At 44.9% G+C, this 23,800-nt stretch overlaps 1 protein-coding gene across 2 annotated transcripts in view; it reads right to left on the bottom strand.

Moving 5' to 3' along the window:
* The window catches only part of SFXN5 (sideroflexin 5), a 168,437-nt gene that overhangs the window by 46,704 nt on the left and 97,933 nt on the right, over positions 1-23,800 (bottom strand). For both annotated transcript variants that reach the window (XM_074951956.1, XM_074951957.1), the window contains 2 exons: positions 6,494-6,609; positions 953-1,038 (listed from right to left, as the gene is read on the bottom strand). In XM_074951956.1, coding sequence (XP_074808057.1) covers positions 953-1,038; positions 6,494-6,609 — 202 coding nt within the window. The remainder of the gene's footprint in view (positions 1-952; positions 1,039-6,493; positions 6,610-23,800) is intronic.

Here is a 23,800-nt window from a genome sequence, read left to right as displayed (position 1 = left end):
ATTTTGTTAAAATGCAGGGACACTGATAATTAGACATAATATGATAATGCTGCCCCATACCACACACACCCTAACATGCTACCAAAAACGTAGCATTTCTCAAAAATGCACTGAAATATCATGGAGCCATACATCATGAGGGAGCCAATCTTAATCACAGGAAGCCAAGTTTCACAGAGCATGCAACAGACAGCATTCAAGGCTAGTATTCTACCCATGCTTCCATACAATTAGGCCCAGTTTTTCAGAAAGAGGCCCAAGGCCTGGATGAAATTACATGCTTACGGCTTGATCCAAAGTTCACTGAAATCAATAGGAATCTGTCCATTGAATACAGTGGGTTTTCAGCCCCCTAAAGAGTAATGGTAATCAAGCAACGGCAGCAATTCAGAAAGATTTCTTCTTGTTCCTTTTAACGAGAAGCCATAATACTGATATTACTGCTACAGTATTTTACACTGATTGTCAAGGATGCCGAAATAACAATACAGTGTGTAAGAATACAATTACTGCATTCTACTGGAGTATACTTTTGTCCTTGGCCAGTTTGACAAGGATATTTCTCCTGAAATCACAGTTAATGTCCACACTGGAGCTTGAAGGTGTAATCTCCGGGGCAGGTAGACATACCCGTGCTAGCTCTGATCAAACTAGCAGGCTAAAAGCAGAAGAGTAGCCATGGTGGCATGGGTGGGCTAGCTGACCTGAGTACATACTTAGGGTCTTGGCTAGCCCCCTCCTGCTGCTTGCACTGCTGTGGCTACATTGCTATTTTTAGCATGCTATCTTGAGCTAGCACAGGTATGTCTCCCCGAGCAGGAAATGACGTCTTCCAGCTCCAGTGCAGATGTACCCTAAATTGCACATCTTTACCCACGAGGCTGTTCCTCACTTTCCCTCGGCTTCCCTTTCCCTGGAAATTCCCCCCTGCCCCACATCACCCAACACTTACTTTTCCAGTATAGACATAATAATTGGAGGTAGAACCAGTATAGGCATTGGCAGGACCACTCTAGTCAGGGCTGTCTCTATCAGTGCCTGAAAAAAAAGAAAAAGAAAAGAAAAGAAAAGAAATAGAAGACAGACACTTAGAACTGCTCCCAGCATATGCCTTCATTGATCAAACAATCCACTGGGTCAGAAATCCTTTCCCTAGCAATTTTTTAATGGTATGTATATGGTTGGAATGTAACCACAAAGATTGATAACAAGGTTGATACCAGTCACTTGCATATAGATTCATAGATTATGAGGCCGGAAGGGGCCACTGAGACTATCTGGTCCGACCTCCTGTACAACTCAGGCCAGAGAACTTTCCTCAATTAATTCCTATTTGAGCTACAGCAGATCTCTAGAAAAACATCTAATACTGATTTTAAAATGGCCAGTGATGAAGAACCCACCACAACCCTTGGCAAGTTGTTCTAATGGTTAATTACCCTCACTGTTAAAAATTTGCACCTTATGTCCAGTCTGAATTTGTCTAGTTTCAGCTTCCAGCCATTGGATCTTGTTATACATACCTCTGACTGCTCACCTGAAGAGCACACCAATTTCTGTTCCCCATGCAGGTACTTCCAGACTGTGATCAAGTTACCCCTTAACTTTCTCTTTGTTAAGCTAAAAAGACGGCGTTCTTTGAATCTATCACCGTAGGGCTATCTCTGCACTAGACAGCTTACAGTGGCACAGCGGTACCGATAGCTGTGCTGCTGTAAGGCCTCTCATGTAGCTGCTCTGTGCTAATGGGAGAGAGCTCTCCCGTCGACATATTAAACCACACCCAATGAGGTAGCTATGGTGGTGGGAGGAGCTCTCCCTGTAGCTGCTGGATGCCAGTTGCGAGGAAGTCTTTGATTATTATTATGCACCATGCAGGTTCTGAGGCAGTTGAGGAGGCGGTGTGTGCTAATCAACTTCCTGGATTCATCAGTACTCTCCCTGAACTCCAGGAACCTGAATAACACATACTGCCCCCTCAGCCACCCCGGAACCTGTATGGTGCATATAAAAAGCTCAGGTTCTTCAGAAGAGACGTGAGCTTTTCCCCTGGGGCTGCTTGGGGTCTCAGGAGCGGAGGCGCAGAGTGGCTGCGGGAGCTCCAGCCAGCCCGGGACTCTTCCGGGGGCAGGGGGGCTTAGGGCTCTAGCTGGCCCAGGGGTCCTCCAGCCATCGGGGAGGCTTGGGGGCTCTGAGTGCAGGGGGGGCCCTCAGGCAGAAGGGGTGGAGCCGGGGGGCTAGTCTCCCGGAAGGGGGGCTCCACCCACCGCCCATGCTCTCTCGCCAACATAGTGCTGTGCACACTACCACTTATGCCAGTAAAACGTATGTCACTCAAAGGTGTGTTTTTTTCACCCCGCTGCGTGACATATGTTTTGCCAACATAAGTCATAGTGTAGACATGGCCTGAGTTATATTTTCTGAACTGCTAATCATTCCCGTGGTTCTTCTCTCAACCCGCGCCAATTTATCAACACAGGGCTGGGCAGTAAGTGCTCTTCCCATCCCAGAGAGTTTTCTAGAGTTTGAAAAATGTTCCCATTCTGAATCAGGAAAGGAAATCAAAACCTTGAAATTTTTCACACACTGACAAACTGAAAAAATAATTCAATTAGGGTAAACAAACGTTTTGTTTCAATGATGACTTTTTTAAAAAAAAAAAAAACACAAAAATTTAAAAAATAATTTTTTCAGATTAAGTTTACTAAAACGTGTCTACAAAAAGTCGTTTGGACTCAAACCCCAACTTCTCTTTCGGAAAATGTCAAAAAGCAACATTTTGACAATTTCAAAAGGTTTTTTTTTTGCAAAAATGTTTCGATTTGGGAGATTTGTCAAAACTGACCCCATTTGGTGAGCAGTTTTGGTTTTGATAAATCAGCATTTTTCATTTAAAAAAAAAATTGTTGAAAAATTCCTGCCCAGCTCTCTTTGCCTATATTCTGTTCTTGCTCTGTTGCTGCAAATTATGGACCAGAATCTGTGCTCAGTTATGCCAGTGTAAATCCACAGTAACTCTGATATAAACGAGAGCAGGGCATGGCCCTACCATGTAATAAATAACTTAACTTTCTATCTATGAATATGGGTCAGCAATGTGATGCAGTTGTGAAAAGGGCTAATATTCTGGGGTATATTAAGAGGAGTGTATTAAGGGAGATAACAATCCTGTGCTATTCCGCACAGATGAGGCCTCAGCTGGAGTACTGTGTCCAGTTCTGGGCACCACACTTTAGGAAAGATATGGATAAACCAGAGGGAGTCCAGAGAAGAACAACAAAAAAGGATAACAGGTTTAGAAAACGTGACCTATGAGAGTAGGTTAAAAAAAACTGTGTATGTCTTAAGCAAAGAAGACTGAGGGGGACCTGACAGTTTTCAAATACGTTAAGGGCTCTTATAAAGAGGACGGTGATCAATTGTTCTATACGCCCACTGAAGGTAGGACAAGAAGTCATGGGCTTAATCTTTAGCAAGGGAAATTTAGGTTAAATATTTAAGAAAAACTTTCCAACTCTAAGAGTAGTTCTGGAACAGGCTTCCAAGGGAGGCTGAGGAATCCCCGTCACTGAAGGTTTTTAAGTGCAATTTGGCCCAACACCTTTCGGGGGCGAGACAGCCTAGGTTTGCTTCATCCTGCATCAGAGCAAGGGGCTGGCCTAGATCACCTCTCAAGGTCTGTTCCAGCCCTATATTCCTATGATTCTATGATCTATCTCATCACTAGAGCATTTGAGCCCCTCACAAACTCTGATCATTGTATCCTCACATGAACCCGGGAGGTCAGGAAGTACAATCATCCCCACTTTACAAATGGGGGAACTGAGGCACACAGAGATAACGTGATTTGCCCAAAGTCACACAAGGAGCATGCAGCAGAGCCAGGAATTGAACTTAGTTCTCCTGAGTCTTAGTCCAATACCTCAACCACAAGACCGGCCCGCCTCCAATGCACTGTGCCACTGAATCAGGCTCTAACATTTACTGTGTATGGTTTTAGCAATAAACTCCTGAGGTCCTAGCCTGCTGTTTGGTAGCCAAGGGCTCAGAGCTCAGGATGTGTTCTCCACACCAGCCCAGAGAAGTAGAGCTGAAGTAGATGCTCCTCTCTCCCCACTCCGAACTGTCTCTCAAAGGGATGAGGTGAGCAGAGCAGGAGAGGGTGAGGCTGTGTCTGCATTCACTGGCTGAGGGACAGGGGATGACACAGCTCATGCTGGAAGAAGGGAGGGGGATGAGCTGAATTGACGGGAAGCTTGGGGTGGGTGAACCTGTGTGAATCTAGAGGTTGGGTGGTGAATCAAGGAGGAGGACATGGGGCTAACGCTGAGTGATGGGGTGCTGGGAGGGGTGCAGTCAGGAGGTGGGGGAGACAACCAGGTGCTGACAGGAGCAGACTGGTGGAGAAAGCAGGGTGCGTATGCACAGCTGCAAGGAGGGTAACTGAGAAATCTAAACACTGGTGATGGGGGAGTGTGGCTAAGCGGCCCAGTCAGAGCAGAGCACAGCGGCTGCTGCTGACTGGAAGGAGGACAGGACAGAGGGACAGTACAGCTGCCTGGCAAGTTGTGTGAGGTGAGACCCATTGCAGCTGAGCTATGTTTCAATTCCCTCTCCACATGCAGCCATGCAGAGTGGGAGTGCGGAACCCCGCCCAGAGACACAGAGCTGCAGCAGCATAGGGCAGCAAAGGTAACCCCCACAAAAGGTTTTCCACCGATTGTCACCTTCCTGCATAGATAAAAATGCCAGTCGCACGTCACTCAAAATGTGCTGCCAGGTAACCAATTAAGCCCAGATTCTCAATGGTATTTACCTGGTTCACTCCCATTCAATCAATGGAATTTAGGAACCTAGCTACCTTTCAGGATCTGGGCCTGAGCCATTTGGCCAGACATTAGGACACAGAGAGGTCTTGGGCTAGGGATGGGGTGGGGGCAGGTCAGGAAATCTGGTTCAGCTCTGATAGCAACTGCCTCTGAGCTCTTCAGCAAACTGCTTAACAGCTCTGTGCCTCAGTTTCCCCTTCAGTAACATGGCGACATTAATAGTGACTCACCATTCTTTGCAGGCAGCTGAGAGGGTAAGTTAGTTACCTCTGTAAAGTGTTTTAAGACCCTTGGACAGAAGGAGCGATAGACGTGCCAAGGATTGTATTATGAGCTCCTCTGCCTGGATTTGTGCCTCTGCACACTTTACCTTTCAGATTAAAACCCGCTAGAAAGCAACCCGGTTCAATTAGATAATCAGACAAAGCTCTGGAGACAAAGCTACTCAAGAACAGAAAAAACAGGAAAGTCATAATGTAGTCATGAGCATATGGCAGAATTTAAAAGGTTGGCCAAGGGGTGGGGTGGGGGGGAACAAACCAGGTGTTAGCAAGAGAATAAAAACAGCTGGGGTCTCCTTATAAAGGTTTGGTTGATGGCTATTAATGTCATTTGGCACACGGCGGGTTAAAGAGCTATTCAGCTGGCAAACTAAGTTTTTCTCATTTGTAAAAAGGTGTATGTTAGCTCTGCCCTATCCTCAATGTCAACTGCTTACAGCTTCCACAGTGAAATCCTCAGACTGACAGTGGGGGAAAAGGCGGGGCGGGGGAACAATAGGATCTCACTTAAAAGAATTCATAGATTTTTGAGGCCAGAAAGGACCACTATGATCATCAAATCTAACCTTCTGCATAACATGCCCCATCAACTTCTGGTGGAGCTATATCATATCTTTTAGAAAAACAACCAGTCTTGATTTAAGACCTCAAGTGCTGGAGAATCAACCACAGACTTAGTGAAGTTGATCCAGTGACCATTGTTAAAAATCTGCTCCATACATTCTTATCTGAATTTGTCCAGCTTCACCCACTGGATCTCATTCTGCCTTTTGCTGCTAGACTGGTCACACGGTAACCAGAATCATAGAATATCAGGGTTGGAAGGGACCTCAGGAGGTCATCTAGTCCAACCCCCTGCTCAAAGCAGGACCAATCCCCAATTTTTGCCCCAGATCCCTAAATGGCCCCCTCAAGGATTGAACTCACAACCCTGGGTTTAGCAGGCCAATGCTCAAACCACTGAGCTATCCTTCCCCCCTTGTAGCTAACATTTTAAATGAGAGTTTCTATCACTCTTATTCTACGATTAATCTTGTTTGACTAAACCAGGCATTCTGGGCCAAATACTCAAAAGCAGCTTCTACCCCAACTGTACCCCTAATCTGTCACCTCTACATTTTTGTGTGCACCAAAGCCCCCAGATTTCTGAGTGCTCACTGTTCTTGTCTGTGCAAAGCAGGTACTTAACCACCATACCCTGATTTATCTTGGATGATCAATAAGGCCTCGACTATCCCAGTTTTCTAAATGACTGCTGAGATTCTCATTTGTTTCTAGCTCACCCAAACCAGGGGTTCCCACAGCCATGGGCTTCCTGGGGCGTAAAGGTCAGCTGTGTATGTGTGTTTGCCCTAAGCTCCAGGGAACCCCGCAGGTACATACATGCTTGGCAGCAATTCTGGAAGATCCGACAATGTTTCCGTTACTGTCCAGGACATCGATCCCTTCTTCCAGCTCTGTGTGCCTCATCAGGACAACATTGCAGATATTGGCACTAGCTGAGGGCGAGAAAAGCACAATGGTCAGTTATCCCTCCGTCAGGTTTCACAGGACACTGGGGGAGGCTGCAGCCCCCATTTAAAAATCAAACAGCCACCTTCTGCTCTCAAAAAGAAAAGGAGGACTTGTGGCACCTTAGAGAACAAATTTGTTAGTCTCTAAGGTGCCACAAGTCCTCCTTTTCTTTTTGTGAATACAGACTAACACGGCTGCTACTCTGGAACTTCTGCTCTCAGTAACCTCCATTCTACTCTGCTTTTGCTCTGCTGTAACTGAGAGTAGACCTCCAAAGGGATTTGGGAGGGTGGAGGGCTGATACTTGCAATGAGAGTTACAGGCGATCATGTAGAGGAGGGTAATACACCGAGATCACGTGCTTTGACTGACCAGGCAATTTGCTGTCACAGTCAGACGTCAACTGAGGCAAAATGGGGCTTGGAAACACCAAAATGTTCAGCCTCCCCAAAACTCTCCTTTGTATAATGACTGCCCCTCCTCTATTGAAATCCCTCTTCTCATCCTACCCCCTGACCAACCTCCCAGAGCAGCTCACCCCAGGACGGCATTAAGCAGCTATGGGCTGCCCCACTGCTTGCTACTCTACCGGTCCTTTTGACTGAAGACCCAAGATCCCAAGGAGTCTACCTTAATCTACCCCAAGGACAGCTTGACAGACACAAATTCTTCTGGCACAAATAAACGTTTGCAGGCCTGACAGAAATCTGTTGAAAATGATTTCATTGAGCCGTGGGAACAAAATCCAGATGTTTTAGATCAGCGCTGCATTCAGCTCTTAACAGTGCATACGAAGTTTTGTAGAATCTAATTAGAAGCAGCTTCATTAACACATGCTGTTGTAAACCCTGTTCCTGTTGAACTCCCATCATGGGGTGGCAACATTAAGGGGAAAAGAGCTGCTTAGATTTGGTTTTCTTTCTTTCTTAAAGAGAGCTACTTGCTTGACACTTTAATTAGGTATCTTTCCAAACCAGACTATAAACCACCAGTGCCTTAGCGGGTTCCCTTGATTTTCAATCAACATTTAGCCTCAACCTCCAAGTCTGCTCCAGTTGTGCAGCTCACATCTGGCCTCAGGGAGCTGCCCTCTGCTGAGATTCATGGCTGATTAGGTCTCCGGGCTGGAATTCTTTTGAAATAACCTCCTTCCTCATTAGTCTTGACTAGTGTAACCTTGCCCCTGTTCTCAGTTCCACTCCGAATGCTGCTGCTAGCCTCAGCCGACTGGCTTGTGGCTCTGGCCATATCACCCCTTTGTGGAGTCCCTTTTCCAGTGCATCAAACACAAGCTTCACATTTTTACCAATAAGATCCTTCACTATATAACCCTGCTCAATATGTCAGCAACTTTATCTTAGCAAGCTGTCAACTTTGCTTTGCAATGCTGGCTTTCCCCATCTGTTAGTCCATTTCTCCCCAAGCACCTTCATGCTATCTCCCACCCAAGGCCTCATACAGTGGAAAAGTTCCCCATCTTATCCCCTCTTTCAAACTCCTCCTTCCCTCACCTCTGTCACGATGCCTACAAAACCCGACCTGCGGACATGGACTAGGAATCTATTACTTATACCAATATGCTTGTTTCACTATTAGCTTGTCCTGACTTGTCTGTCTCATTCACCGGTCGTGAGCAATCTGGGATAGGGACTATGGCCCAGATCTTCAAAGGTATTTAGGCTTCATTGATTTCAAAGAAAGTTAGGAGCCTAAATATCTTTGAAGATCTGGGCCTCCCTTTCTATTACATGGGCCAGATTCTCCGCTGGTGTAAATCAGCATAACTCCACTGACTTCAAGGGAGCTAAGCCAATTTACACCAGCTGAGGATCTGCCGCCCCACCCCCACCCCCGCCACAATTTCTGTACAACACACAACAGTGAGGCCCTGATGGGCTCTACTAACAAACAGGAACAGCTAGTCAATCTGATCATACCTAACAGAATGGGATCAGGCAAAGAACAGCAAAACAGTCTGGTTTTGCAATACTATTCATTTTACGAGCTCCTTCCAAAGGCACGTTTCGGCAGCTCTTGAAAGGTTATAATGTTTGCTAATTAAAGTCAATGCATTTAGTATAACCCACTTTTATTTTTTTTCGAATGGCGGGCGGGCATGGGGGCAAAGCAGCTCTCTGCAATGGAAGCTGATTTGTGTCATCACAGAATAGGAGGGAAACCGAATACTGGTTAGGATTACGGTGCACAGTCACGTGGCAGGAAGACTGAGAACACTCATGTTATATGAGGCAACATAATGAAGGCACCAGGGCATCTCTCACCTTAGGATGGTTAGTTATTATGGGGAAGTGGACTGCCAGAGAGAACCAAATCTCTCCTTCATTCCCCACCACAACATACACACACACACTCTGCTAGCTACTTCCAAGCTCTAAGCATTCTGCAATTTCTCAGGTCAGGAGTTCCCCTTCTGCCCTGCGTATGTATGTGTCTCAGGGTTTTCAGGACCATTTGCAATTATGCTATTTAACTCGGTTTTCAGCTTTGAGACTCATCTAGGAAGGAGAAGGCATGGCAGGAGGACTGAGGCCAGAGCCCCATGCTTCTAGGTCAATTGGAAGGAGAAGTGGAAGGAGAGGGGGTGGAAAGCAGTTTCTAGACACAGAACTTTTCTCATAATTCTTCTCCCTCTCTGTTTCCAGGCAGGTGGAGCCATAATGCCAACTGCCGCTAACCATCCCATGTCATAGTCGGAAAGAAGAGAGACTTGGAATAAGTTTTACTTCCTTTCTGCTACTAGGGTGACCAGATAGCAGGGGTGAAAAATCAGGACAACGGGTTGAGGGTAATAGGCGCCCATATAAGAAAAAACCCTGAATATCAGTACTGTCCCTATAAAATCAGGACATCTGCTCACCCTATTTGCTACGTATGTTACAAACAAGCCACTGTTATATACTGGCGAGATTCCAATCATAACCACGCTCAGCCCACCCCTGAAGTCCTTGGTTTGGCAAAACTCCCATTAACTTTGAATGGATTTAGCCTGTTCCACTGGGCAGGGCACCAGAATAGATGAAAGGAGCCTTGGGCTCTGTTCCTGGTTCTGCCACTGACTTGCTGTATGACTTTGGGCAAGTTTCATCGCTTCTGTATACCTTAGTTTCCCCCTTCTGTGAAACAGAGACACTGATGCTTTCCGGGCTTTGTAAAGTGCTTTAAGATCAGGCTTGACATACACAGGTGAGGTAGGGTGGCTGATTGTGTTGTATCGGCTCTGTGGATAAACAGAGGCACAGTCTCCAGGGTGGTAAATCCAGCGTCCTTCACCAGCACTAAATGTACATGGAAGTATTTTAAAAGTGAAAATCCAAGGTTTGTGGATTACCAAATACACACTGGAAGAAGCAAAGGTGGGCGAACTGTCTGCTCGTTCTGTAAAAGCAAACCAAATCTGCCTTATTGCTTTGAGATCGATCTAAGGTGCTTATATGGCCCCTGTAGTATGTGAACCCCTCAATCATCTTTAGAGTATTTAGGGAATCTGGACTAGATTCAAACAGAGATTCTGATGTTCAGAAATTGGGAAAATCCTGTCATAAATTCCTATCTGTCCATTACTTTGTTGACAATCTTTTGTAATATTTAGCCCTTTATATGTTCAAAGTACTGGTCAAATATGAAAGATCTAAGATGATCATCCATCAAATGCCTTGTCCCTTGCAATATGTCCTAAGTACTTACACTAAATAATCTGTTCCACCTTGCATTTTGCTGTGACACTCGGTGTACCTTTCCCAGACTTGAACAAGAGCTCTGTGTGGCTCGAAAGCTCATCTCTCGCACCAACAGAAAGTTGGTCCAATAAAAGTTATTACCTCACCTACTATGCCTCTCTGATTTTGTACGTATTTCACATTTACGTGTGAGTTGGTAGTCTTTATACATGGTGAATATGTCTTTTTGTTCTGTCTAAATGGAGTTGTTTAAAGAGATTAAATAAAAACAGAAAAACACCCTTGTGGAATTCCTATTTGGGTTAACAAAACGCCCCCCCCCAAAAAACCAAAAAAACCAAAAAACCCCAACTTGGCCATAAAGCTTGAAACTTTAAAGGCTTCTTTTTAGGTGAACAAATCCCGCATTGCATTAGTGCCACTCCAGCGAGCAGAAATAAATTCCTGAGCTGACTTACAATACACGCCAGCAGCATTAAAGTGCTGTTCTACTCTGAAAGGCGACTAAGTAAACAATGGCATTGTGGGGATCACTGTCTCACAGTAATTTCTCTACCAAATCTCAGAGCTCTGGGTGGGTGCCCTCCGGTATGAAGTTCAGATAAGACCCAGAGCTAGATCAATCAATCAATGGGCTCAATTTACAAATAAAAAGACATTTTTGCTAACTGCCAGCCCTGCAAGCTCACCCTGGGATCTGGGGGCCTGGCATATGGGCGTCTTTCCATTGACTTCAGTGGGCTTTGGATCAGGCCCTGGGAGGCCAAACTGGTTTCTATCCTTTTTGCACATCATCCCCAGTAATAAAGGTCAAATTCTGCCCCTAGCGACATCTCTACCCCCCACCCCACACACACTTTACATTATGCCCCCAGCAACAGTGAGGCAATCTCATTGCCCCTGTATAACCGATGAGCACTAGGCCTGAACTCAGCTAAACATTTAAACATGTGTTTAATTTGGGGCCTTAGTAGACAATTCTGCTGATGAAGGACAAGCAGGAATAGAATCCAGCTCCCTCTCCCTTAGCTGTGCTGACTCCACAGGCTACACAGGAACAAAAAGTTTTAACATCTTACATTTGTCGCTGTAGTAACCAGGTACGGCTGATCTGTGTAGGTCACAGTTCTCATCTTCACAGATCAAGCTCATCTGTGGAATGGACCCAAATTTGGGGGGAATTTGAATTCAAATCCGAGCAAACCCAGACTCCATGTCTCAGGCCAGTTGCTACTTTCCTTTTCAAACTGCATTTCTTCACCCACTTAAACACCAAAACCAGATGGATTTTATAGGCAACATTTCTTTCCACCATGACAATACTTCAGAGAGGGAAACAGAAAGCAAAGCATGGAAAAGGCTACAAAAGGACTCAAATTCATACTCGGTGTAAATGTGAGCAGCTCTGCAGACTATGCTGGAGTTACAGCCACTTACTCCAGAGCTGAATTTGGGTTCTTTTATCTATTTTTAAATAAATGCCTATAACCCACACATCCCAAAATTCTACCTCACACATTCACCTGAGGCGAGTAATACATGTAATATATTGCTAGCTATTTCACTATCATCAAGGTAAAGGGCAGGAAAGCAGAGTTTGTGGCTGGGCTGGTACATTTTCATGATCATTCTGCAAAGCTGTTTATAACATTTTTGTTTCTTTTAATAAAAAGTTCCTGGAATCTATGGAACCCAACTCTCTCTTCCCACGTTCCATAGCCCAGTGGAGTTACACCTGGGATGAGTTTGGACCATTGGGTCAGGTTTATTTTCAGCACCACTCCATGGGCCAGTGATCTCTTCCATTCTCTCTTGAAAATGCTACATTGGAAACAGCAAGATTCAAGAACTTCCCGTTCATCTTTTGCAAGAGAGAGGAAGAAGACTGGGGCTGTAAATGGCTATCGAAAGAACAACATGATACATGCATTGTGGGGGGGGGGGGGCGTGGAGGGGACAGCGGAAGTTCAAAATTGCTTCTGTGGGGACTCAAGATACACTGTGATATGCACTCGCAGATATCTCCACAAGGATGATCGGTCTTTTGTAACTTGGGGGCATGTTTTTCCAGTAATAACAAGTGGATTAATTTTGCAATCAGCTGCTCACATGAGGAGACAAGAGTTATATTTTCCCAGCCTGGGCATTCCCTGAGGGCAACAGATCCCTCTAGGATCAAACAATATGATCCTGCTAGGAATGCAACAGGGTTCCCTGGTTTGTTATTTACTTCACTCATGCCAAGTTTTGTGACAAGCCGATTTCCTAACCAGACCCATCTCTTGGAGACAGTGATTCTATCAATAAATGTAGCACGCGGTCAATCCACCAGCACAGTGCAGTGGAGAGCAGGAGTAAGGAGACTGGGGTTTCCTTCTCAGCTCTAATACAGGTTCGCTGCCTGACCCTGAGCAAGTCACTTAACCTCTCTGTGACTCAGCTTCCCCGTTTGTAAAATGAGGATAATGGACTCTCTTTCATGTCATGCAGACTGTTAGGATATAGATATTCAGGCCTGTCTGTAAAGGCCTATACTCTAAGAATTTAGGTGTATTCTTATCACTTAGCTAGTTATAGAGGTATAAAAGAAAGAATCAAAATCACTGTCTGCCGGTGTAAGGGCCTTCTCTTACTGTGACAGTCTGAGGCCCTGTTCTTAGGCTAAGATCTCTGGCTAAGCAGCAGAGGCAGCCATAAGCTGGGAAGTGAACGGTCACATCCCCACATAAGGCAATAAGGCAATCTGGGGTTGTTAGAAAGGAGATCTGATCTACCACCTCCAGAGAAAGGGAAGAGCCTAGAGGATGTAAAAGGAAGTTTAGTTTGATAGTTTTCTGTTCAGTAAGAACTCACTTATCAATAGACACAGCTGGGAAACCCTTATCTTTATAGATGTAGTTGTGAAATCCTCACTTCTGTATTGTTTTGTCATTATAGTTCCCACTTTGCTATTGTTTATTTGCATGGTCTCTGTCTGGTTCTGTGATTGTTTCTGTTTGCTATATAATTACTTTTGCTGGGTGTAAACTAATTAAGGTGGCGGGATATAATTGGTTAAATAATCATGTTACAATACGTTAGGATTGGTTAGTTAAATTTCAGTAAAATGATAGGTTAAGCTATAGCTAAGCAGAACTCAAGTTTTACTATATAGTCTGCAGTCAATCAGGAAGTAAGGGGGGGGAATGGGAACAGGGAATGGGGGTGGGAAATTGGAATCATGTTTTGCTAAGGGGGGGAAATGGGAACAGGGACACAGATAAGGCTCAGGTAAGCTGGGAAGGGGGGCACTAAGGAAGGAAACTGGAATCATGCTTGCTGGAAGTTCACCCCAATAAACATCAAATTGTTTGCACCTTTGGACTTCGGGTATTGTTGCTCTCTGTTCATGCGAGAAGGACCAGGGAAGTGAGTGGGTGAAGGACTAAGCCCCCTAACACAGACAATAAGGAGTTCTGGCTGGGGCATGAGCCAATCAATGCACTCCTAGAGTGGAAGTGTACATGGGCAGATGTATTTGTTCATTCTATCCCTGTGCATCCAAGGAGTAGAATGTGCAATTCCATTTCCTGTGACATTGCCCCGATTGTCTATATTGTCAGTTGTTTACAGCTCAGTACAGATTTTGCCCTTTTCCTAACACAGTGGCTGCTGGGGTGCTTGTGTTGTATTCAAATAAAGTATTTGCACAATCTAATGGGAAACAAAGACACAGAAAATTCAAATCAAAGCTTTTATCCAGTCAGACTGACAAGAGATAAATTGGTATGGATAGAACAGGTGAATCACAACTCCATATAAGAGCATTTCCCCCGGCAACCAAGAATGTGGGCATGCAGGGCATCACTTACTTCCCTCGCTTCCCTGGACCCAACCCCTGTGACTTTCTGGTTGCCTGTACTGGGTCTGTAAACCAGTATGGTCTTTGACTCACTCCTGGTGAAAGTACTCCCCCTATCCTCACATCTGCTGTGCAGTGCACAGCACACCCTGACAACATGAATAGCATTACATGCATTGACATCCAAATGGTTTGCAGGCAGCACCAACTTGCTTTTAGTCAGTCAAAGTCATATTCCACCACCTTCCTGCAACTGATCAGTGTGTAATTAAACCTTCTTCTGCCAGATGCTCTCACATCAGGGTACAGCTTCATGAGCCAGGCAGTGGAGGACAACGCAAGTCCCCTAAAGTGACAGTGGATAGAGTTACCTCACTGATAACCATGTTGCTGGGAGGGACGAAAGTCCTCCCTTGTCCAAATTTGAAAACACCCTGGAATTTTTCTCTGGAATACCCTGGTGTCATGCACCCATTCATGTTGATGTACATGAATCTCCTTCTGTGGTCAACCAAGGTCTGCAAAATGAACAGGTAGTATCCTTTCCGGTTGATGTATTCATGTGAACCTTGTGGAGGATAGACAATGGACATGTGTGCGATCCATGGCTCCAGGACAGTTCGAGAACCCCATTCTCCCACAGCCAATAATTATTTTGGGGACATTAGCGATCCTTACCACTTATGGGCAAACCACAACAATAACTGAGTCACAAGTCTCCATCACCGCAGCACTGACAGCTGACTTGCCAACACCAAACTGGTTAGCCACTGATCTGCAGCAGTTTAAGATAGGCAGCTTCCAGATGGCAATAACAACCTGCTTCTGGACTGGTAGGGACGGCCTCATATGCATGTTCTGGTGCTGAAGGACGAGGGCAAGCTCCTCATGCAGCTCCATGAAGGTGGTCTGCCTCATGTGGAAAATTTAGAGTCACAGCTGATCACCCCAGGTCTGCAGGATCATGTAGTTTCACCACTTGATCTTTGTGGTCCTGCTCCAGAACTGCCAGTCAGCACAGTGAGATTCCACAGCTATTAAAACCTGTCTCAGCTGTTTCCACTGCTCCATCTCTGCATGCCTCTTGCATGATCTCCTTAGCAAGGCCTGCCACCACCTTCTCAAGGCAACAAGCCACTGCCTAAATTTCCTCCACTGTATCTCATGCCCTGCATTGGTCAGGTGTCCCAGAAACGAGAGCTGCATTAATGCTGACAGCTAGAACAGGTCATCAGCATCCTGGGCTGGATCCATGCCTGCTAACAATTGGAACGCAGGCTGTGAACAGCACTGTGGAGAGTGCCTATCTGGAAGTGCTTATATCTACTCTGTTGGTGAGCTCAGACTTCTGCACAGGGACCCAGGAAAGACTGGTAAATTGTCCCACAATACACTGCAAAACGATTCACAGAATGGCACAGTTTAGTGGAATACTAAAACACAGGGGATATCCCCCAGCAATTCTAGTGCCTAACCTGAGTTGCTACAGAACCAGCGTGGACACGGTTACACAGGTGTGATTTGAGTGTGGCTTAACTGCTGGACACTCACTTTCTTAGACTGCTATAACTCCCATACCTGGTTACCTGGAACCAGGTAAACTGCAGTGAAGACATACCCAGTGATTCTGGTCAAAATCTTATATCCTTGACCCGGGGTGTGAAGTGTACTACTCTGCACAGGGTAGTGGCTGCCTTCCACCCTAGAAGTGGATGCATTTTACTGAAGTTCCATCACTTCTGAAAGAGGCTAAGGATGGTAGCAAGAGTAATTCATTTTTATGACAAGAGAATTTCTACATAAACACCCTGAGAAACACAACATGGTTCAGATGCCTGGCTGGTGTAAATCAGCGCAGCCCCAGTGAAATCAAAGGACCAGATCCCCAGCTGGCAAAAATCAGAGTATGTCCATTGAAGTCAATGGGCCAAATCCCCAGCTGGTGTAAGATGGCACAGCCCCACTGACATTAGTGGAGCTATGCCAATTTACATCAGCTCAACATCTGGCCCCATGTCTTCACAAGGTTAAATCTAGCTCATTTCTGGAGGCTGGTAGTGAAAGTTAATATGAAGACAGATCTTTAATTAAACAGTTTACCCAGGTCTCCAAACCAATAACTTCCAGCTCTCAAAACAACCAAAGACCAATTAGTGGGAGGCTTCCTGATGTCCTGGCACACAATTAAGCATGACAGTACACAAATAAATTAAGAACTAGAGAATTAATTAAGAGCTAAACAAATTAATTAGGGTCCCCAATCAATTCTGACGCCAGCTTAACCTCTTTCTCCTAACACCTCTGTGTAAAAATAGAACCACCTGGTGGCAGAGGTTTTGTAACGTGCAATGCTGATCCAAGCCTGGTCTGAAACGTAGCTCTGAAATCTACTCACAATTTTTAATGCCATTTTGAAGCCAAACAAAAAAGGATGGTTAAAATAAAATTTTCCACTAAATACATATCCAAAACAGGAAGAACTGAGTGACCATCATGGTAAACATTTTCATGATAAATAATAATGTAACGCTTCTTTAGCACTTTTCACCCCTAGATCTCAAAGTGCCTTTTAAAAGCAAGGGAGTATCATCACCCCCATTTTTGCAGATGGGGAAAACTGAGACCTAAAGCGGTCAAGTGGTCTGGCCAAGATTACACAGCGAAGTCAGTGGTAGACAACAGACTTTTTAACAACAGTTTCCCAATAGCACTGTGCTTGTGAATGGAAATTATAATTCACTATGCAATCTCCCAGTGTTATGTGGGCTCTGCTCATGGGGGCCAATGCAAGAGGTGAAGGAGATTGTATAGAATCTATTTATGTGCACGCTGAATGAAGCAGACCTCTGCAGACCCCTGCTTTGTTTAGGGACTGACCCAAAGGCCATTGAAGTTAACGGAAAAGTTCTGGAGCCCAGATCCTCAAAGATATTTATGTGTCTAACTCCCACTCAAATGGATGGTAGTTAGGCCCAGATCCTCAAGGGTATTTCGGTGCCTGCACCAAAATACCCTTGAGGATCTGGGCCTAACTGACTTCAATGGGCTTTGAATGAGCCTCTGAATGAAAAGATTATGCAGGAAAGAGCATTTAACTGCTGTCTACCAAATAGTTCCAGGAGATCATATTGTTTTTGTTTTTAATTTTTATATATTTTTAAAATAAACCTAGGACACACTACAAATAACGATGTTAAAGCACTCAAAGCCAGGAAATGCCAAAGTTGAGATCAGCCATACAAACTTAACTCTGCCGCTTTGGGGTGTGCTGTACGATACAATCTAATTACATGGTTACACGCGATTTTTCCTGCAGGACCTCTGCCTCACTCACAGTACAGGCTGGCTGGTGAATCGATTAGGGCTTGTTCAATCACTGGGGCTCAACAGTGTGCAATGGATGAAGAACGGAGCACACCCTGGGCAGTCAGGATAACAACTAACTATTGAACAGCTTCCTCGTTCACTGCACACCATCCGACCTGCACTCTCAATGAGCATGGAGTGCTTCACTTTCCAACTTCGACATCCTTTTCATGTTATCATGTATTTATTTTGCCTGGAGACACACACACATGGTTTGGGTGGATGACACGACAAGTGCCAGAGGAAAGCAGCATTGTCTGCTGATTAGATCAGAGAACTTTGAGGCAGAAGACCAAGCTCCTGCTCCCAGTTCTGCTGCCACTGACCCACTGTGTGACCTCTCAGTGACTCAATTTCCTCACCTGTAAAACATGATCACTTTTGTAAAAAGCTTTGAGATCTTTGGAGAAAGATGATGCATCTGTACTAAACATGACTAGGGAGTGTAATATTTGTTAGTCTAACATAACACTTCCCTTTGGGCAGCCCAATCAAACAAGACATGCTGGCGGATGTCAGAGGAGGCAAGTTAATATGTTCTTTGGATCATAACTAGAGCTGATTGGAAATATTTAGATGAAACTTTTTTCATTGGAACCGAAACTTTTTGCGGAATCATTATCGGTTTTGCTGGAATTGTCATTGAGAAAGAGTGAGAGACCCCTTCCCCAGAAGAGCCAAGGGCCTGATGGTGAGAGCACTCGTCTGGGATGGTCCAACTCATCTCAGTGTAAGTAAGAGAAAGATCACATACCTTGTGCAATATTGTGCAGTATTTACCTCCACCCTCATCCTGGTGGACACCACAGCCTGATGAAGCGCAGCCAGTCCATGTACAACAGCACTTTCTTCTCTTATCATTTAACGAGAACTAACAGGAAGTGTGATCACACCCCTGCACAGAAATCATCTTGCCTACTTCAGGTGTCCTGTGCAAGCTTAGAGTTCTACTGGATTCATCACACGTGGATACAATGGACGTATGCACACCCATTTACCAAAGTGGCCAGAAAGGCCTTCTTTGGCTGGCCAGGAGGCTATGACCTTATCTCTCAGACACAGACGTTGCTATTCATGCTTTGTCACATCAAACTAGATTACTGCAACATGTTCTACCCTCAGCTGACCAAAGAGGACACCTGGAAATTGCATGTGATCCAATACATAGCAACTATCATTTTATGTGGAGCAGACAGACAAGAGTGTATAAGATCGTTGCTTTGTGCTCTGCATTAGCTAACAATCCAATCCTATAACTTGCACATGCAAGTCCTATTGTTTGGACAAAGAAGTGACTGGGCACAAAAACTGTGTGTGCAAGAAACTTGCACGTACAAAGTTGGTGTACACAAATGGAGCCTGGGCTGGGCTGATTTCCCTTTAGAAGTATGGCTCTGTGTGTTTCCCACTGAGCAACCTAGGCAAAGGCAAAAGTGAAATCTTACCAGTCACCATGGCCCAGATCCTCGAAGATATTTAGACACTTAACTCTCACTGAAATCAATGGGAGTTAGGTACCTAAATACCTTTGAGGATCTGGGCTGCTGTGCTTACTTTGCAGTGGTCTGAAGCAGTGATGAAAATTCTTTGATCAGTCAGCAGCAGAATCAAGCTCGGGCAAAAGTTTTTAAAATGAACTGAGCCCTGAAGAGTTAGCACTTTAATGTTCCATTACAGAAATAGAAAAAGGTTAATTAATGTGTGGAGTCGCTTTAATAATCATGATCCGAGTCAGCAATGGCTTATGACTGGTGATTAGCCCTTTAAAATACTCAGGCATGACTTTTTACCCAAGCGATCTAGAAAACGTGACGGTGCAAGACTGACTCTGAGGAACCATACCATACATTCAACACTTTTGTCCCAAGGTCGGGGGAGGGAGGTCTCCTCTTAGAGCATAGAATATTTAACTGATTTACTGTAGAATGGTTTCAATTTGCACCCCAAAAACTCACAATGAGGGGTAGAGTGGTAAATTATTCACACAGTTCTGGGCTTCTTCAGAAGCAGCTCTTAAAAGCCTGCATTTTCGCAGGAAAAATATTTTCATCAATTTTTATTGTAAAAAAATGGCTGCATTGCTGGCTTAAGGACTTGATTCTGTTTCTGATTCAAACCGTGAATCACCAAGTATCTTAAAAATCAAATGCCTTAGGATTCAGAATTTCTGTGTTCAAACAATATTTATTATTATTTCAACGGCCTTACAATGGAAACCTCACTTAGATAAATGACTGTCCAGTTTCAATGTAGCTTTTGTAAATAGGTTTGCTATGAATTCCGATGCTGGAACGATGCTTTGTAACTTCCTACGGCAATTCTCAGTGATTCACAGAAGACATCCCTCTGCCTTCTATAGCAATAGTGCACTAGGGGGAACTCTATTCTTCTCATTCGCCAGTGCAGGAGGAGCAGTACGGATATGGAAATCTGTGATGCAAGAGAACTGTCTGACTCAAGTATTGCTCAGTGAGTAGTGGGTAAGGCTATGTATAGTAATTCAGCCAACTGTATTCGTAACCCCGTGTGTTCACTTTCCACAAACATTCAAGCTTCACTAGCAGGATCACTTGTGGAAGTGAACATTGCGACTGAATGCTCAAACAGCAGCCGGTAGCGAAGTCTGAACTGTGCATTTGATTTCAAAATGTGCAATTCCTGACCGATCTGCTGACCAAGAATCATTCACTAAAGAAATCTGTGAGTTTTGAGCAACGAATAAATGAAATTGTTTTAGTGCTGTATGCAGTGTTATTGTAGCCGTGTCGGCCCTCGGATATTAGAGAGACAAGGTGGGAGAGGGAATATATTTTATTGGACCTTCAAACAATCCCCCAACCCCTCCAAGCTCATCATCAGAAGCAAGCTCCCCACAGACGAGGACATGCCAAATCAAAGCAGCACCAGATCCTGCCAGAACAACAGATGCAAAACCTGCAGACATATCTCCACTGCTACAATGACCAACACCCCACACCTTTCAGGATCCATGGCTCCTACACATGCCTATCCCAACATGTGGCGTACCTCATTCAGTGCTCTAAATGCCCCAATAACAACTATGTGGGTGAAATTAGAGATTCTCAAACGAATTCACACAGGAAAATGATAAAAGGCAAAAACACTGTCACCCGTGGGTGGAAATTTTTCATAAAGCAATCACTCCATATCTGGTCTCTCAGTCCTCAGCCTCAGAAGAAACCTGCACAACGTCTTCAAAAGACAAGCCTGGGAGCTTAAATTCATAACTTTGCCAAACACTAAAAATCATGACCCGAAAAGAGATACTGGATTTATTACAACAACGTGTAACCCACTAACAACCCTTTTTGTCCTATGAGGTGTTGATGGGGCACTTCACTTTGAATAATCCAGAATATGTGCTAACTTCTTATGCTAAACAATCTGTTCCACCTTGCATTTAGCTGTGACACTCGGAGTACCTTTCCCAGACCTGAAGAGCAGCTCTGTGTAGCTCGAAAGCTCGTCTCTCAACAACAGAAGCTGGGCCAATAAAAGATAATACCTCACCCACCTTGTGTCTCTAAAACAATTTGAGTAACATACAAAAACCATCAGATACTTTATAATGAATAAGAACATAAGAACGGCCATACTGGGTCAGACCAAAGGTTCATCCAGCTCAATATCCTGTCTTCCGACAGTGGCCAATGCCAGGTGCCCCAGAGGGAGTGAACCTAACAGGTAATGATCAAGTGATCTCTCTCCTGCCATCCATCTCCACCCTGTGACAAAGAGAGGCTAGGGACACCATTCCTTGCCCATCCTGGCTAGTAGCCATGAATGGACTTAACCTCCATGAATTTATCTAGTTCTCTTTTAAACCCTGTTATAGTCCTAGCCTTCACAACCTCCTCAGGCAAGGAGTTCCACAGGTTGACTGTGCGCTGAGTGAAGAAGAACTTCCTTTTATTTGGTTTAAACCAGCTGCCCATTAATTTCATTTGGTGGCCCCTAGTTCTTATAATATGGGAACAAGTAAATAACTTTTCCTTATTCACTTTCTCCACACCACTCATGATTTTATATACCTCTATCATATCCCCTCTTAGTCTCCTCTTTTCCAAGCTGAAAAGTCCTAGCTTCTTTAATCTCTCCTCATATGGGACCCGTTCCAACCCCCTAATCATTTTAGTTGCCCTTTTCTGAACCTTTTCAAGTTCAGAATAATTTGCTCAGCTCTAGTCTCCAGGGTGAAATTTATTCCTATGCAGAGGGTCAGCCCCTAGCCTGTGCACCACTCAGAGGGCCTGATTCTCTGGCAGTATAAAGGAGCTGTAAAGAGGGTGTAATTGTAATTAAAGCAGAATAGTTACACTGGGCCTGATTCTGCAAGGTGCTGAGTGATGAACTCCCATTAACTTCTAGCAGAAGATGATGACCCCCAGCACCTCATGGAGGGAGCTCACTGTCTCACAGGATTGAGTCCTTAACATGTGGATGTTTAAAGACTAATATTCATGGTCTTTACCTCCAATGCCTTCCACAGGATTGGTCCAACCCACCTGATGGAGTGTCTTACTCTCCAATATCACAACCTCTTATGACAGCTAAGTTCCACTGGAATAATTACACTGTCAGCTTCAGGAGACTTGTCTACAAAGGGTGTTACTGCTCATTAGTTGATTCCCAGTTCACCCAAGAACAGGACTGGTGAACAGCAGCTTTCTCTTCAGCGGGCCCACAGCTATGGGACCTGTTTCCAGGAACGATCACAATGACCACGAATCTCAGAGCCTCCATAACGAACTGCAGAACCCACTTCTCCAAACAACAAACTTCAATACATCAAAGCCATGAAACTCTCCTTGGAGAGGTACAAAGAATGTGGTGTACTCCTTTCAGTGTTAGTGAGGTGCGCAAACACTCGCTGTAGCACAAATTCCTAGACAAACTAGCTTAGATTAGAGTAGAGAGACGGCTGAGGGGGATACCCTACAAATGGCTTTTTGAAGGCTGCTTAAGTAATGATGCATGATGAGGGATTTGATAAACAGTTAAAATGTTTATGGCAGATACACACCACCCCCATATGCATCATTCCTATCACTCAATAAGACAGACAATCAGTTAAAAAACCCCACCAATGTAGACATCCATAACTGTTTTCACCTTTTGAGGGTCTAAAATTAGTCACCCTTGCCATGGATGAAAAGGGAAAAATTATTTAAAAAAAAAAAAGAGAGAGAGAGAGAGAGAGAGAGAGAGAAGCAGCAGCCCATATGGCAGGGATGGCCACAGCACAGCTCGCAAACTGCATGCGGCTCTTTTATAGTTAAAGTGCAGCTCGCAGAGCCCCCTACATGGCCCTCCCCCCACATTTTCCGCTTACCAGACTTAGTGGGGGAGCTCGGGGCTTCTGCCCTGTGGCAGGGTGGTGGGGCTCCGGGCTTCAGCCCTGCAAGGCGCGCCAGGAATGGCGCTTCAGCCCCAAGCCCTGACAGATGCGCCCCATGGGGCTGAAGCCTCAAGACCCCCCATCCCTGCAGGGCAGAAACCCCTAACCCCACCACCCCACTACAGGGGAGAAGCCCCAAGCTCCTCCATGCCACCTTGACAACATATCAACTGGTTTTCCAAAGACTTACAATTAGGATGGAAACCCACAAGGCCTCCAGCTCTAGCACTAATTAGCTGTGATACAGTAAGTAGGATGTTAATATTTTAAAAAATGCGTGTGTGAAGGTTGTGCATGTCTGGCAACTCTCTGGCTTCTGAAGATTATCGTATGCAGCTCAGAGGGTTGGTAAGTTTGGCTATTCCGTCTATATGGAGAAAAACAAGAACTTGTGTCCTTTGTAACAGTTTACAGAGAGCTTTTCAGGTTTAAAGTGCACTATGAACATTAATCTTCAGAATACCCCTGGGAGGGAGGTAAGTATACTTATTATTTATTATTTTTTGCAGCAAAGAAAGTGTGAGAGGCACCTCACAGACCAAATTGACAGCGTCCCTGCCCTGAAGAGTTAGCTTCCTAGTCTGTAAAACGGGAATATAGCAAGTAAAGGCCCAGAAAGGTAAAGGACATCATTTCCAAAACTGGCCCTGGATTTTGGGGGCCTGACTTTTTGTGCACACAGCTCAAGACACCTGGGGCCTGACTTTCAGAAGCACAGATCACTCTCAGCTCCAGCTGGAGTCAGGGGGAGCTGCAGATGCTCAGGGGGAGCTGCAGCACCTCTGAAAAGCAGGCGCAAGTGGGGCATGCAAAACAATAGACATCCAGAAGTAGAGGCCACTTGAAAATTA

The sequence above is a fragment of the Natator depressus genome, chromosome 4 (genome assembly GCF_965152275.1).
Source record: "Natator depressus isolate rNatDep1 chromosome 4, rNatDep2.hap1, whole genome shotgun sequence".
Lineage (NCBI taxonomy): Eukaryota > Metazoa > Chordata > Testudines > Cheloniidae > Natator > Natator depressus.
Note: the sequence above shows the minus strand (reverse complement) of the source record. Positions and strands in the feature narration are given on the sequence as shown.